This window comes from Oncorhynchus mykiss, chromosome 20 (genome assembly GCF_057628025.1).
Source record: "Oncorhynchus mykiss isolate SJ-2025 chromosome 20, ASM5762802v1, whole genome shotgun sequence".
Classification (NCBI taxonomy): Eukaryota; Metazoa; Chordata; class Actinopteri; order Salmoniformes; family Salmonidae; genus Oncorhynchus; species Oncorhynchus mykiss.
In genome coordinates, this window is record NC_143041.1 from 40305317 (window position 1) to 40321716 (window position 16400).

The 16400-nt window shown below is 47.5% G+C and overlaps 1 protein-coding gene across 1 annotated transcript in view; it reads right to left on the reverse strand.

Annotated features, from left to right (window-relative positions):
• Positions 1-16400, reverse strand: part of LOC110499416 (dynein axonemal heavy chain 17) — an 85829-nt gene that overhangs the window by 56277 nt on the left and 13152 nt on the right. Inside the window, exons 26-40 of the mRNA XM_021576549.3 lie at positions 16178-16300; positions 15928-16050; positions 15379-15695; positions 15141-15267; positions 14890-15042; positions 14645-14770; positions 13438-13677; positions 7643-7803; positions 7283-7439; positions 7066-7170; positions 6767-6924; positions 6447-6585; positions 6066-6293; positions 5463-5600; positions 5135-5267 (exon numbers count right to left, since the gene is read on the reverse strand). Of these exons, the coding sequence (XP_021432224.1) occupies positions 5135-5267; positions 5463-5600; positions 6066-6293; positions 6447-6585; positions 6767-6924; positions 7066-7170; positions 7283-7439; positions 7643-7803; positions 13438-13677; positions 14645-14770; positions 14890-15042; positions 15141-15267; positions 15379-15695; positions 15928-16050; positions 16178-16300 (2428 nt within the window). The remainder of the gene's footprint in view (positions 1-5134; positions 5268-5462; positions 5601-6065; positions 6294-6446; positions 6586-6766; positions 6925-7065; positions 7171-7282; positions 7440-7642; positions 7804-13437; positions 13678-14644; positions 14771-14889; positions 15043-15140; positions 15268-15378; positions 15696-15927; positions 16051-16177; positions 16301-16400) is intronic.

The following is a 16400-nucleotide window of genomic DNA, read 5'->3' on the forward strand; positions in this document are numbered from 1 at the left end:
CGGAAACGGACCACTTAAAGCACGTCTTGACAGAAGTAAGGGCTGTGAGAGGAGCTGCCACCTGACCGAAATTACGGATGAAACGACGATAGAAGTTCGCGAAGCCGAGAAAGCGCTGCAGCTCGACGCGTGACTTAGGGACGGGCCAATCAATGACAGCTTGGACCTTAGCGGGATCCATCTTAATGCCTTCAGCGGAAATAACAGAACCGAGAAATGTGACGGAGGAGGCATGAAAAGTGCACTTCTCAGCCTTCACAAAAAGACAATTCTCTAAAAGGCGCTGGAGGACACGTCGAACGTGCTGAACATGAATCTGGAGTGACGGTGAAAAAATCAGGATATCGTCAAGGTAAACGAAAACAAAGATGTTCAGCATGTCTCTCAGGACATCATTGACTAATGCCTGAAAGACAGCTGGAGCGTTAGCGAGACCGAAAGGAAGAACCCGGTATTCAAAGTGCCCTAACGGAGTGTTAAACGCCGTCTTCCACTCGTCCCCCTCCCTGATGCGCACGAGATGGTAAGCGTTACGAAGGTCCAACTTAGTGAAAAACCTGGCTCCCTGCAGGATCTCGAAGGCTGAAGACATAAGAGGAAGCGGATAACGATTCTTCACTGTTATGTCATTCAGCCCTCGATAATCTATGCAGGGGCGCAGGGACCCGTCCTTCTTCTTAACAAAAAAAACCCCGCTCCGGCGGGAGAGGAGGAGGGGACTATGGTACCGGCGGCAAGAGCTACAGACAAATAATCTTCGAGAGCCTTACGTTCGGGAGCCGACAGAGAGTATAATCTACCCCGGGGGGGAGTGGTTCCCGGAAGGAGATCAATACTACAATCATACGACCGGTGTGGAGGAAGAGAGGTGCCCTGGACCGACTGAACACCGTGCGCAGATCGTGATATTCCTCCGGCACCCCTGTCAAATCACCAGGCTCCTCCTGTGAAGAAGAGATAGAGGAAACAGGAGGGATAGCAGACATTAAACATTTCACATGACAAGAGACGTTCCAGGAGAGGATAGAATTACTAGACCAATTAATAGAAGGATTATGACAAACTAGCCAGGGATGGCCCAAAACAACAGGTGTAAAAGGTGAACGAAAAATTAAAAAAGAAATGGTTTCGCTATGATTACCAGAAACAGTGAGGGTTAAAGGTAGCGTCTCACGCTGAATCCTGGGGAGAGGACTACCATCCAGGGCGAACAAGGCCGTGGACTCCCTTAACTGTCTGAGAGGAATGTCATGTTCCCGAGCCCAGGTCTCGTCCATAAAACAGCCCTCCGCCCCAGAGTCTATTAAGGCACTGCAGGAAGCTGACGAACCGGTCCAGCGTAGATGGACCGACAAGGTAGTGCAGGATCTTGAAGGAGAGACAGGAGTAGTAGCGCTCACCAGTAGCCCTCCGCTTACTGATGAGCTCTGGCTTTTACTGGACATGAAGTGACAAAATGACCAGCAGAACCGCAATAGAGACAGAGGCGGTTGGTGATTCTCCGTTCCCTCTCCTTAGTCGAGATGCGGATACCTCCCAGCTGCATAGGCTCAGCACCCGAGCCGGCAGAGGAAGATGGTAGTGATGCGGAGAGGGGGGCAACGGAGAACGCGAGCTCCTTTCCACGAGCTCGGTGACGAAGATCAACCCGTCGCTCAATGCGAATAGCGAGTTCAATCAAGGAATCCACGCTGGAAGGAACCTCCCGGGAGAGAATCTCATCCTTTACCTCTGCGCGGAGACCCTCCAGAAAACGAGCGAGCAAAGCCGGCTCGTTCCAGCCACTGGAGGCAGCAAGAGTGCGAAACTCAATAGAGTAGTCTGTTATGGATCGATTACCTTGACATAGGGAAGACAGGACCCTGGAAGCCTCCTCCCCAAAAACAGATCGATCAAAAACCCATATCATCTCCTCCTTAAAGTCCTGATACTGGTTAGTACACTCAGCCCTTGCCTCCCAGATTGCCGTGCCCCACTCACGAGCCCGTCCAGTAAGGAGAGATATGACGTAGGCGACACGAGCAGTGCTCCTGGAGTAAGTGTTGGGCTGGAGAGAAAACACAATATCACACTGGGTGAGGAACGAGCGGCATTCAGTGGGCTCCCCAGAGTAACACGGCGGGTTATTGATTCTGGGCTCCGGAGATTCGAAAGCCCTGGAAGTGGCCGGTGGATCGAGGCGGAGATGGTGAACCTGTTCTGTGAGGTTGGAGACTTGGGTGGCCAGGGTCTCAACGGCATGTCGAGCAGCAGACAATTCCTGCTCGTGTCTGCCTAGCATCGCTCCCTGGATCTCGACGGCTGAGTGGAGAGGATCCGAAGTCGCTGGGTCCATTCTTGGTCGGATTCTTCTGTTAGGTGCGTGAATGAGGACCCAAAAGCGAATTAACGTAAACAGAGCTTCTTTAATAACAAAACAAACGTAGGCTCAGATGGACCGGCAGATTCCGACAGGACAGGACAAGGTTGCAGCAAACATGACGATAGTCTGGTTCAGGCATGAATAACACAAACAAGAATCCGACAAAGACAGAAACAAAAACAGAGAGAGATATAGAGGACTAATCAGAGGGAAAAAGGGAACAGGTGGGAAAAGGGGTGACGAGGTAGTTAGGAGGAGACAAGGAACAGCTGGGGGAAAGAGGGGGAGAAAAGGTAACCTAATAACGACCAGCAGAGGGAGACAGGGTGAAGGGAAAGGACAGAAACAAGACACAACATGACAATACATGACACAAGACCTCTGGTAATATGGGTCACATTGAACCATTTAGGCTAGAGACAAGACCTCTGGTAATATGGGTCACATTGAACCGTTTAGGCTAGAGACAAGACCTCTGGTAATATGGGTCACATTGAACCATTTAGGCTAGAGACAAGACCTCTGGTAATATGGGTCGCATTGAACCATTTAGGCTAGAGACAAGACCTCTGGCAATATGGGTCACATTGAACCATTTAGGCTAGAGACAAGACCTCTGGTAATATGGGTCACATTGAACCATTTAGGCTAGAGACAAGCCGTTTTCTTTGCTGTAAAGCTGCAAGCATGCCTGTTGCGAAGCGGTGCTAAATTTTCCCACTCTGACACTCAGAGGCTGCATGACACTGAACTTGCAAAGTCTACTCAGACTGGTCTGTGCTATTGGTTATAACAGGCGATAAAATTATACAATGTATCAACATTGCTCACTTTGCATGCTGCTCCAATGTAAGATCCCACCACAAACGAACCAAGCAGCGTGGTCAGGAGGAGAGGACAAAACGGAACCCCCCCAGATGACGTGGGCGTCGGTGCTGAGGGGTGAGTCCGAGACCGAGGAGGAATTCTTGGACCGTTTGAGTGAGGAGTGGTTGGCAGTGGAGAGGGATGAAAGAGTTTGGAGGGGTTGGAGTCTGGAGCAAGACAGTCGCTTTGAGGAGCGTGTGACCCTTCAGGCACCATGCTTTGTGGTTACACGGACTGTATCTCCGGTACGCATCCACAGCCCGGTGCGCTCTTTGCCAGCTCCCCGCATTTGCCGTGCTAAAGTGGGCATTCAGCCAGGACGGATTGTGCCGGCTCAGCACTCCAGGTACAGAGCCTCCAGCGACGGTCCGACGGTCGGCGGTCCAGAGCCTCCTGCGAGGGTTCCCAGTCCGGAGCCTCCGGCGACGATCTACGGTCCGGAGCCTCCGGCGACAATCTAAGGTCCGGAGTCCCCGGCGACGATCCACGGTCCGGAGCCTCCGGAGACAATCCACGGTCCGGTTCCACAGAAGTGGAGGGATCAGCAAGCAGAGCGGGGTCTACATCCCGAACCGGAGCCGCCACCGAGGCTAGATGCCCACCCGGACCCTCCCCCATGGAGTCAGGTTTTGCCGGAGTCCGCACCTTTGGGGGGGGTACTGTCACGCCCTGACCTTAGAGAGCCTTTTTATTTCTCTATTTGGTTAGGACGGGGTGTGATTTGGGTGGGCATTCTAGTTTTTCTATTTCTTTGTTGGCACCACAAACCCCGACCTATGGGTATGGTTCCCAATCAGAGGCAGCTGTCATTCGTTGTCTCTGATTGGGGATCATACTTAGGCAGCCCTTTTTCCCACCTTAGATTGTGGGATCTTGTTTTAGCATAGTTGCCGTCTAGCCCTGCAGAACTTGACATTCGGTTTTGTATTTTGTTGTTTTGTCGGAGTTCAGTATTAAAAATCATGAACACTTTCCACGCTGCGCTCTGGTCTCATTCATCTAACGACGGACGTAACACACACGTACAAATCTAACAACAGAAGACTCATCAGGGTCTGTATCCCGGCTCGCCATCATGGCTAAATTATATTTTAAAAAACTGACAGAAGAATAGACGGGCGTGAAGAGAGGATGGAGAGAAGCAGGTAAGTGAGGGCTGGTAGGGGATGTGAAGAGCGGATGGAGAGAAGCAGGTGAGTGAGGGCTGGTAGGGGATGTGAAGAGCGAATGGAGAGAAGCAGGTAAGTGAGGGCTGGTAGGGGATGTGAAGAGCGGATGGAGAGAAGCAGGTGAGTGAGGGCTGGTAGGGGATGTGAAGAGCGAATGGAGAGATGCAGGTGAGTGAGGGCTGGTAGGGGATGTGAAGAGTAAATGGAGAGAAGCAGGTGAGTGAGGGCTGGTAGGGGATGTGAAGAGCGAATGGAGAGAAGCAGGTGAGTGAAGGCTGGTAGAGGATGAGGCTGATTGATTATAGCTGCCACACGTGATAAGTGGATATTATTGGACATGCGCATACAAGACACTAGTGGCTGTTGCTTAAATTCAACTGAATGCATAAACAAAACTGACTTCATAAACATTTTATAACAGACGCCAGTATGTTCTTTAGATCGGTAAGGATGAAAAAGTCGGTAGTATCATATGAAACGGTACTACGGTATTCTAAAATATTGGTATCATAAGTATCATGACGTTTTAGTACCGTGATATTAATGTGGTACCGGTATACCATGCAACATTACTCAAAAACACTTCAATACTATTAACTCAGGTTGTACAGATGGGGCATTGTGACTAGAACTAGAGAGAGAAGTCCAGATGCAAAGCTGCTTGACTTATTGTGTTGTTAGGGCTTCATTGACTACACGTTTCAACTATATTTTAGCCTAACTAGTTCCATCGTACCGTCCTTCCATTCTCGGGTGGCAGGGTTGATGATGCCAAACAGCTCGTCACAGGTGACAGCCTTGGGGTCCAGATCCACGATCACCGGCTTCCTCTTCATGGTCTGATAGGTCTTATTCAACGAGCGCATCACCTGGAGACACAACACAATAGTTTGGCTTCTAACCAAACAGAACATTTGGCTCTATCCAAAATGGCACCCTATTCCCTTTTTAGTGCATTACTTTTGACCAGGGCCCATAGGGTGGCATTTGAAATGCAGACTCTTCCCAGACAACTGGAGTCAGAAAAGCACAATAGATGTTAGAGGGATGAGGATTTATGGTACCTTGGACTTGCCGGTGCCGGCATTACCGATGATGAAGACGGAGTGTCGGACGGCCAGCAGCTCTTCCAGCTGAACCACCTTCAGAATAAAACTGTCCTCCGCCTGCAGATTCAGGTCCAGCACTGACTTCTTCACTACCTGAGATACACACCCACACAACAAATACCTCAGTTACAGATGTAAGATGTTAATTTGAGGCAGTTCGCTACAGCAAGGAAAATAATCCTGAAGCATCAGGAAATTACATTTTTACATTTGATGATACATTTTTCGTAAGGGAAAATCAAGTCTGAAATTTCTATGTAGAAATTACAAATTTCAGAAGCCTTTTTAAACCACAAATACACTACAAGTTTTACATTTCCTGCATTGCATAAAAGTTCTCCTGCAACAGGGTGATAAATTACGATGTAGCATCAGAAACTACTTTTTTAACAAAGACAACCGTTTTTTACTTCAGATGATAGACAGATACAGTATAAACACAGGTGTACATTTATTTGAGTGCTCATGTTACTTCTGCCCTTCCCACCTCTGTCCTGTGTTCTGTCTAGTTAAGGAGAGGCAAGTGTGTATATGTGTGTGTGTTTGTGCGTGTCCGACCTTCTCAAAGTCCAGGTTTCTCTTCCTGGGGACATCCAAAGCAGGGAACAGGTCTCCAATCAGTCCCAGGAACACAGGCGAGTCGTCCATCACGATCTTGGGGACGTTGAAGTCTCTTAGAGCTCTCATCAGGACCTGGTCCTCCGGGCGACCCGGGTCTCCTCTCTTCAAAGAGCCGGCCACCACCAACACAGACTTAATGGCACGAAGACCCCAGTCATAGTGGTCCTGTACACACAAACACAACACAAAGGAAACTATATGAAGATGTTTTAAAGAGATGGTGAGAATGTAAAATCTCTGTGGTTGTGAGCAGACAGCAAGTCTGGGTGAATAGGGTGAGAGTGACAGTGTATTAAAGCAGTGAGGTAGCTACTGTACCTGTTTGGAAAGCAGCTCTTTGCAGAGGGTGTAGAGGGTGATGAACTTCCTGGCCAGGACTCTGGCGTCAATGAAGCCTTCAGCCACCAACATGATCTCACAGATTAACTCAAAGTCTGGCACCACCATGGCGCATGGCCTACAGGAGAGAGACACTCAGGTATGAAGACAAGTAAGGGCAAGAGAGAAAGAGACGGTGACAGAGAGAAACAGTCTGCAAAAAAGAGGGAGAAAGAAGATAAAGAGATGGTGAGGCTGACAGATGGAGAGAGTTTGCGAGATAGACAGGCAGAGAGAAAGATCCACTATGTGTATGGTACCTGAACAGAGCCTTGAGGTTCTCCGGTAGCTCTGCACGGCCGGCGTATCCTGGGTTCATGGTGATGAAGGCTCCCACGGTGGGGATCAGCTTGATGGTCTCACCCAGGAAGTTAAAGATGATCTTCTTATCTCTGATAGCGTCCTGAACAGACTTCACCTGGGGGGGAGTAGGGTCAGTGTCACCATGAGAGAGAAAGAGAGAGAGAGATAGAGGAGGGAGTGAGATGGGGGAAAGAAAGAGGGGGGGGAGAGAGATCACGATCAAGGTTTGTGGTGTAGAAATAGAGGAATAACTTACCTGTACAGCGATGACAGACAACACCTCCACAGAGATTCGGTTGAACTCGTCAAAGCAGCCCCAGGCCCCAGTCTGAGCCAGACCCTTATAGATGTCTCCACAAGACTGGAAAGACAGGACAACATGAGGCCCAATCAGAAACCACAGCAGAATATATTGTATGCTTGAATAAGATGACATTTTTTGGCAATATAAGAAGTCTGAGCAACAGATTCACCTTGTAATCCATCTGCTCAGAGCAGTTGAATACATAGACCATGATGCCGAGGGCTCGGCCCAAATCCTTGGTGGTCTCGGTCTTCCCGGTACCGGCAGGACCGGCCGGAGCCCCTCCCATGATGAGATGGAGAGACTGGGTCAGAGTGATGTAACACCTGGGGGGCAGACAGAAACTCTTTACATGATCGCTCACACAACAGAACTGAACAGAACGGAGTGAGACATAATGTCAGTTTGTCATTTTTGGGACAAAATTAGTATTGAAGTGGTAACATCCTGTCAAGATCAAATGTGAAAATATATATTTTGATGGATTAGATAGAATTCATATGAGCTGAGCTGTGATTGGTCTGTGCACCTGTCAGTCAGAGGGGTGATGACCAATCGTGGGGTGTTTCCCAGGTACTCGTAGGAGTATCTGAACAGGGCATCACAGATGTTGGCGAAGCAGTGCTTGTTATGGTCGTCCCAGCGATGCCTCAGCTGAGACTGCCACATGAATGCCCCGACGTTATCAATCTGGAACAAAAAGACAGAGACAGAGCATATAGTCAAAACACTAGAGACCCTAGTAAAAACACCAGAGACCCTAGTCAAAACCACAGAGACCCTAGTCAAAACACCAGAGACCCTAGACAAAACACCAGAGACCCTGGTCAAAACATTGAGTGGTGAACAAGTTGAGCCCCTCCCCTCATCATAAGAAGCAATTCGCACGCCCTCTGGTCATTCCCGAGCATGCCGAACTTCCTCACACTCTTGCAAGTAGGGGAATGCGGTGAGATATCTCACTCATAATATCAGAGAACCAGGGTTACGCAAATAATCTTAAATTATCTTTCAATTATTTGTTTCGATATCTCACCAACTCCTATATCGCAAACGTGCTCTCTTTCCAAAGCCAGATAGTCTCATCGTATCAACCCTCAGAGGCCCCGACACTGAGAACACTAGGCACCAAAGAACGCGCAGTGACGTCTAGCCAGTAGAACCTCAAAAAAGTATGAGGGGATGCCCAAAAAGCCACATTGCAAATATCCTGCAAGGAGATGCCCTTGAACAGTGCTCTAGATGTAGCTATACCTCTGGTTCAGTGAGCCCCCAGGCCTTTCGGAAGCTGTAACCTCTTGCTATTATAGGCCAATCTAATAGCTTCCACAATCCAATGTGATAACCGTTGACGAGTGAGGGGCCTTCCCTCGCAGGGAGGCACCCAGGACACAAAGAGTTGGATGCAAGTGACCACAGTCGTAGTGTCCGTTCTGATCAAGACGTGGCAATTCCGAAGGGAGTGTCTCAGTCTCAGTGAAAGAAACACTGTCAGCAATTCGAGGTAATTTATGTGAGCAATGTGGAGTTCACACTCTGTTTATTGCATTCCCCTCGTGAACTGCGCCTCAGCCCGTGAGTGATGCATCTGTCGTCACCAATACCCCTAGCGGAGTGCCAGAAACGAAGATCGAGGGGCTCTTCCAGTGACTGAGAGCCAAGAGACAATCTGACGATTGAGGTTACGCCGTGTACACAGATGTTGGGAAAACATGTTGTGCAAACACGTTGGGCAAACACCCAGCGTTTCTCATCCGTTCTCATCCTCAGTAGGCCAAGAGGTACTACTGAGATGGACGATGCCTTCCCCTAGTGCTTGAACTAGTGCCGGGGGGAGAGCCGTGGCACAAAGGGCACACTCAGGGGTTAGAGTCGATTCCCTCCGTCTTCCTTGTGAGCGAACGCATGAGAATGGGAAGGGTTCAAGGAGCAAGGCCAGTCCAGACCGGACCAAATATGAACCAATCATAGATGTATTTTTTGGGGTCAAATTAAGGCCACTACGGACTGGACCAAATCTGAACCAATCATAGACGTCTATGTTTCCCAAGTTTGAACAGCACAGTATAGTACAGCACAGTACAGTAGCAGGACTCGACATTAAGGCTTGTCCACTTGTCCAAGGCTTGTCCACCTGTCCACTTGTCCAGTCGGACAACCAGAATATAGATTTAATTTGTCCGAATGGACAAGTAAAAAAAATCACAATATCAAACAGTTACTTAGATCAGAATAGGATCAGGCAGCGGCGTTGCTACAGCGCACAGCAGGGCATGGTTGACATTCTGAGTGAATTGCCTATATTCCTATTTGCTATAGCCTATTTCAATAAATGTTATATTTACACAAAGCAAGAGAACAATGTAGACAGAGCTAAGAGTCTCACCAAAGCAGCGCAAAATATCTGGTCAGAAAATACCTTGTGTTTTTTTTCTCTCTCCCAAACGATCTGGGCCAATAGCCAAATACTATTTTTATATCACGGAAACTCTGTTGTCTTATTGTTGCATAAGCCCAAATGTTACATTTTCTCTACACTTGATATGAAAATGACTTGGCCTGTTAAGCCACTGTTTCAGTTTAATGCATGCTACATTTCTTCTGCCGTGCTATTTCATGATCAAACAATTAATGAATCTAACAGAGTTCTCGGCTAGCTCAGAAACTTTTAAGTTGTTTTTGAACCCCAAAACATGGGAGGCCTAAGGTAATAATGAGAGATAGAAGAAACATTAGCAAGATATAAAAATCTGACAGTTGAGCAAAGCATCCTTCCTTGCCATTGAGAACCAAACTACCAAAAGCCTAATCCTACTAACTGAAATAGCATAAAAGCATTAAGACAAATTAAAGTTATGAAGAGTATTTTCCAAACTATTCTAATAAAGTGTTTAATGTCCTAAAGTTGCAGCTTTTAAATGGGAATCATTATGAAAGCCGTGGTGTCAATGCTATTCTCATTCACAGATTTATGTTGAATTAGAAATATTTTAGGCCATAGTGATATTGATTAAACAATGGATGGAAAAATCTAATGAAGAGTCAAAAGAAAACTTAGGCTACAGCTGAGGAAACCTTATGAAATAACTGCGTAGTTGGCCTAGGCCTATTGCCATATTATTCTAGCAATGTGCAACCTACCTACAACAAATATAGTAGCCTAGGCCTAATAAGAGTGTTAATTGCTAAATTGGACTTATTTCGACACCTATTATTATTTCGACGGCCTATTTATTGCGTTACCTCCTTACTACATTTGCACACACTGTATACTGATTTTCTATTGTGTTATTGACTGTACGTTTGTTTATCCCATGTGTAACTCTGTGTTTTTGTCGCACTGCTTTGCTTTATCTTGGCCAGGTCGCAGTTGAAAATGAAAACTTGTTCTCAAATGGCCTACCTGGTTAAATAAAGGTGAAATAAAAAAAAATGTAAAAGAGAGGAGGGAAAAAAATGCAAATTCATTTATAATTATGCAGTTCTGAGGACAGCAGAGTTGCTCTGCAGCCCATGATGATGGGCTCTTTGACTGTGTCTATCATGACATAAGGCGAGACCCAGATGCAGACACAGGAGGCAGATGGTTGGAGTCTTACAATGTTTATTAATCCAAAAGGAGTAGGCAAGAGAATGGTAGTGGACAGGCAAAAGGTCAAAACCAGATCAGTCTAGGAGGTACAGAGTGGCAGACAGGCTCGTGGTCAAGGCAGACAGAATGGTCAGGCAGGAGGGTACAGAGTCCAGGAGGTACAGAGTGGCAGACAGGCTCATGGTCAAGGCAGGCAGAATGGTCAGGCAGGAGGGTACAGAGTCTAGGAGGTACAGAGTGGCAGACAGGCTCGTGGTCAAGGCAGACAGAATGGTCAGGCAGGAGGGTACAGAGTCCAGGAGGTACAGAGTGGCAGACAGGCTCATGGTCAAGGCAGACAGAATGGTCAGGCAGGAGGGTACAGAGTCTAGGAGGTACAGAGTGGCAGACAGGCTCATGGTCAAGGCAGACAGAATGGTCAGGCAGGAGGGTACAGAGTCCAGGAAGTACAGAGTGGCAGACAGGCTCATGGTCAAGGCAGACAGAATGGACAGGCAGGAGGGTACAGAGTCTAGGAGGTACAGAGTGGCAGACAGGCTCATGGTCAAGGCTGGCAGAATGGACAGGCAGGAGGGTACAGAGTCTAGGAGGTACAGAGTGGCAGACAGGCTCATTGTCAAGGCAGGCAGAATGGTCAGGCAGGAGGGTACAGAGTCTAGGAGGTACAGAGTGGCAGACAGGCTCATGGTCAAGGCAGGCAGAATGGACAGGCAGGAGGGTACAGAGTCTAGGAGGTACAGAGTGGCAGACAGGCTCATGGTCAAGGCAGGCAGAATGGACAGGCAGGAGGGTACAGAGTCTAGGAGGTACAGAGTGGCAGACAGGCTCGTGGTCAAGACAGGCAGAATGGACAGGCAGGAGGGTACAGAGTCTAGGAGGTACAGAGTGGCAGACAGGCAAGTGTCAAAACCGGGAGGACTAGAAAAGGGAGAATAGCAAAAACCAGGAGAACGGGAAAACTGCAGGTTGACTTGGAAAAACATACAAGACGAACTGGCACAGAGAGACAGGAAACACAGGGATAAATACACGGGGGAAAATCAGCAACACCTGGAGGGGGTGGAGGCAATCACAAGGACAGGTGAAACAGATCAGAGCGTGACAGTGTCACTTTTTCCATCTGCGCCTAGGCTAAATTATTTAAGTTTCCTCCTATGTACTTCATTCATTTTCAGTCATACTTTTGGATGATGGTGTTAGACTTTTTTTTTGGGGGGGGGGGGGGGGGGGCAAGTGACTTCAGTAAAAAAAATCTGTCATACTTGTCTGAATGACAAGTGGCTAAAAAAGTTAATGTCAAGCCCTGAGTAGAGTGCAGTACTGTACCATACAGTACAGTACATACGGTTTCCATCCAATTTGCGACAGATTTTCATGAGAATATTCTAAAATCCACATAAAAACAATATGCACATTTTCCCACCAGAGATGTGTTTCCATCAAATTGACTTGTTGCAGATGAAAGGCTATGCGTGATGACGTAGTGCACATAAAAATACCTTTACATAGTGAATGTGCCCACTCTGGTATTGGCACGTGCAGATACAGTCTACTCGCTGTTGGCTAGAGCGCACGTATAGCCTACATGACGAGATTATTATGGACAAAAGAGAGAGATTATTTGTATTTGTCAAACGGCAGCCAAGCATCGATAATCATGCACTTTCACCACCCTGTGAAGTTAATCTAGTTTGGGGTTTGTCCCAATTACATTTGGCTTCCGCCACGCAAGCTGGGATAGCTGGAAGGAGTTGCTTGCCTGGGACGGTGAGAGAGGGGAGTGGACGCATGACTGGGGGTAATCGAACATTGCTTGCGAGTGTTCGAGACCCAGGCAGACAAAATCCAAGGTGTGCGTGTTTTTGCCTGATATGGTTGACCCTGCTCGGGCAGGAGCCTTGCTCGGTACTCCTTGGGTCGAGTTAGCAGGCTCCATGGCTCCAGAAAACACCTAATCCGAGAACAAAGTGAAACATAGCTAGCGTTCACCTCATGGGTAAGTAGCCTAGCTAGTTAGCACAATGTTAGCCAAAGGAAGCTAACGCTTTGTTGGTCTTGCGACGAACAAAAGCATGGCTCTCTACCAATAAGCAGTGAAGCTAGGACGTCGATCTAGTCACTGCGGCACGGTAGTGGGTTGAGCTTAGTGAGAGAGAAAGCTATTAATTTTACCCTTCCGGGTAGAAAACTAGTCGGTAGCATAGCAAGCCTTGTGGCGAGCTAGCCAGGTTAGCTAAGCCTTGCAGCTAAGCTAGCCAAGCCATGTGACACTAGCTACCAAAGGAGACAATGGTAAGAAAAAGCATAAAAGCAAATTCTTGCCTGAAGTGAAAACGTTCCTTTCGGCAAAGTCAGCCAACAGAAGACGAAAGCTGAAAACATGTGCTCGGCATTGTAACCTCATGTCACACCTGTGAACAGTTTAACATGAAAATAGAACAAGTCGTGCTAAGGAGCACTTAGAGTAGTACTCTTCGTGAGGAAGAGAGGTGAGAAGACCAGAGGGCGGGCGAGTGACTCCTTACGATGAGGGGAGGGGCTCACCTTGTTCGCTACTTGACCTGTCTGTCTCTGACATACGTGTGTGATTGGTTCTTCGAGCTTCTGAGATTCTGGAGAATCCCACATTTGAGATATCGAAATGAATAATTAAAAAAATAACTCTAACCCTAGACCAGTTTTGTTTTGCTTGTTAGTTCAGTGGTTCCCGACAGAGAGAGGGTTAGGCTTACCTTGGTGCTGATGAGTTTGGAGACTACGTCTCGAGCGTGGACGTCGATAGTACAGATGGTCATGATCTTCTGACGGTCTCCTCTGGACAGCTCTCCAATCAGCAGCGTGATCAGAGTGTTCAGCTGGGTCACCTGTTTCTTGAAGTAGTCCTTGAGGGCGTTCTCATAGCCCTCCTCCAGCCTGGCGAATGCTATGCCCACCTCCGTGGTCCACCAGATTTGAGTGGTGGCCAGGGCAATCTGGAACACAACACAACACATGTTGAGATACATACTCGCAACAAAAAAAATTGTGATGATTTGAGTTATCTGCACACAAATCAAGATGGTGCTGCAGTGGATAGCAGCCATTTCATGGGCTCCTAATTTGTGTGTTTTTTTACACTGATCTTAAATTTAGTTGTACATGTCTTCTCCATCATTTCCTATGACCGAAAACAGCTTCTGGACATCAGAACAGCGATCACAAAACTTGATTTGGATGAAAAATTCTACTTCAACGTGTTGGCAGCTCTGGACGTTCTGCTTACTCCGGACCAGGCCCTAATCCCCGGGACTCGAAAGACGAAGCAACGCCGCAAGAGAGGCAAACGCCATATTTAAGAGAGGCCACTCTCCATATTTTCAAGCATAGTGGTGGCTTCTTAATGTTATGGGTATGCTTCTACTCATTAAGGACTGGGTCGTTTTTCAGGATAAAAAAATAAATGTAAAGGAGGTAAGCACAGGCAAAATCCTAGAGGAAAACCTGGTTCAGTCTGCTTTCAACTGGACACTGGAAGATTAATTCACCTTTCAGCGGGACAATAACATAAATCACAAGGGCAAATCTATACTGGAGTTGCTATACTGGAGTTGCAAGAAGACAGTGAATGTTCCTGAGTGGCGGAGTTACAGTTTTGACTTAAATCTACTTGAAAATCTATGGCAAGACTTGAAAATGGTTGTCTAGCAATGATCAACAACCAATTTGACAGACCTTGAAGAATTTAGAAAAGAATAATGGACAAATATTGCACAATCCAGGTGTGGAAAGCTCTTAGAGACTTACCCAGAAAAACTCACAGCTGTAATCACTGCCAAAGGTATTTCTAGTATTGACTCAGGGGCATGAATAATTATGTAAATGAGATATTTCTGTATTTTCAATACATTTGCGAACATTTCTAAAATCATGTTTAACCAAGAGATAGGTGAGAGTACATACCTGGGCTGGGTAGTCAAACAGCCACTGTTCTCTGGGTTTCTCCTCGTAGGCCTGGACCGCCTCTCCAAACTCCACTCTCAGAGTGGCACACATCCTCTCCAGCACCCGGTTCAGCCACATCTCCACCTGCACACAAACACAGAAGGAACATCTAAAACTACAGCATAGCATTGACTGTAGTATACAGAGGCGTAATGTAAGATTTACACACGTAGTTATACAGTAGTATAAGACTGTTTCCACACCTGTCCTGAGCAGTCACAGTCCTTGTCAAAGGTGACATACTCAATCTCTTCACTCCACATTCCCAGGGCCACCTTGATGGGCTTGCCACTCTCGTCCAGCTGGAACTTGAGGTTGGACAGGCTGTCAAACAACTTGGACAAATGCTTGCTGACCTGCAGATGGGAATACAGGCAGTCACACACTGGAGATTTAGGATAATATGTGGTCTGTTGCTGTCTTCTGTAGATGTACTGGCTGCCTGGAAGCATACCTCCACAGGGTCATTTCCATTGGACAGGATGTCCAGCAGGTCAGCAGAGGAGACGAAGTAGAACCTGGGGAAGGCCAGACGCTTGGTCTCCAGGTACTCAGCCAGAGCCTTCTCACACATAGCCAGTCTGAGGGGCAACACACATGGAGATAACCATTATAGTCATTGATTGGCATGGTCAAACCAGGGCAACATTGAAATCTTATATAATAATATTGGTTCTAAGCCATTGTTTTACCCTGTCTCCAAACTCTCCAGTTTCTCCAAAAGCCCTTTCTTATTGGTGGACTCCACCACGTTGGTAACCTTCATTGCCTCAGCCATGATTTCCTTGAAGTCCATGTCGATGCCATCAAATCGTTTGGAGTCTTCGGGCAGTTGGCAGCGGATGTCCTCAGAGCCAATGAAGATGCTCTCCAGATGGGTCCAGGTGCGCTGCACAGTGAACCAGATGGAGATAACGGAGTCTGCAGTGGACAGCCTATGCTGCCAGCCAGACACCTCCTCCAGGAAGTGAGCGATGTACTTGGAGGTCATCAGAGTCTGCAGCTGTACCTGAGGTCACCAAAGAAGAAGAACAGGGGTTAGTCACTGATGTCATACATCTCCATAGTCATCAGGAAGTACATCTGCACAGGGAGCCAAATTATGGAGGTCCCAGTGAATGGAACTCAATGGACAGATCGCAAATGATACTCTATAGTGCACTACTGGCACTGCATGAAATGAGTGTGATGACTGCCTATCTAATTCTGTTTGATGTGGTTGTGTGTTGTGTGTCGTGTACCTGGTTGTCCTCCAGAGTCTCCACCAGCTCCTCGTTGGGTTTGAGCAGCATGGTGCCTGTCCGGCCATGAGGCTCGTGTTCAAACACCATGGAGCTCCACGTGCTGTCCAGCTCAGCCAGAGTCTGGGGGGAAGGAAGGAGACCACATGGCAGGGGTTAGTAGGGGGAGAGAGACTAAAAGGCCTGTTCACTATAATCACTAACCTATAATCACTAGCCTAACCACTATAGTTTCTATATGTGTCCTCACCTTCTCCATGCCAGACTCCTTGACGGCCTTGTCCACGATGCTGCGCACCTCGTCCTCAAACTGGTGCAGGTTGAGCTTCAACAGGTCCTCAAAGGTGGTCTTCTCAGACATATCAAACTTCACCTGGGGGTGGACATGGATTACAGGTTCAGTAAAAGCTTTATAACCTAGCTCTTAGCTATATGATAGCTATATCAGCTCTTTATGACACATCATCAGTCCT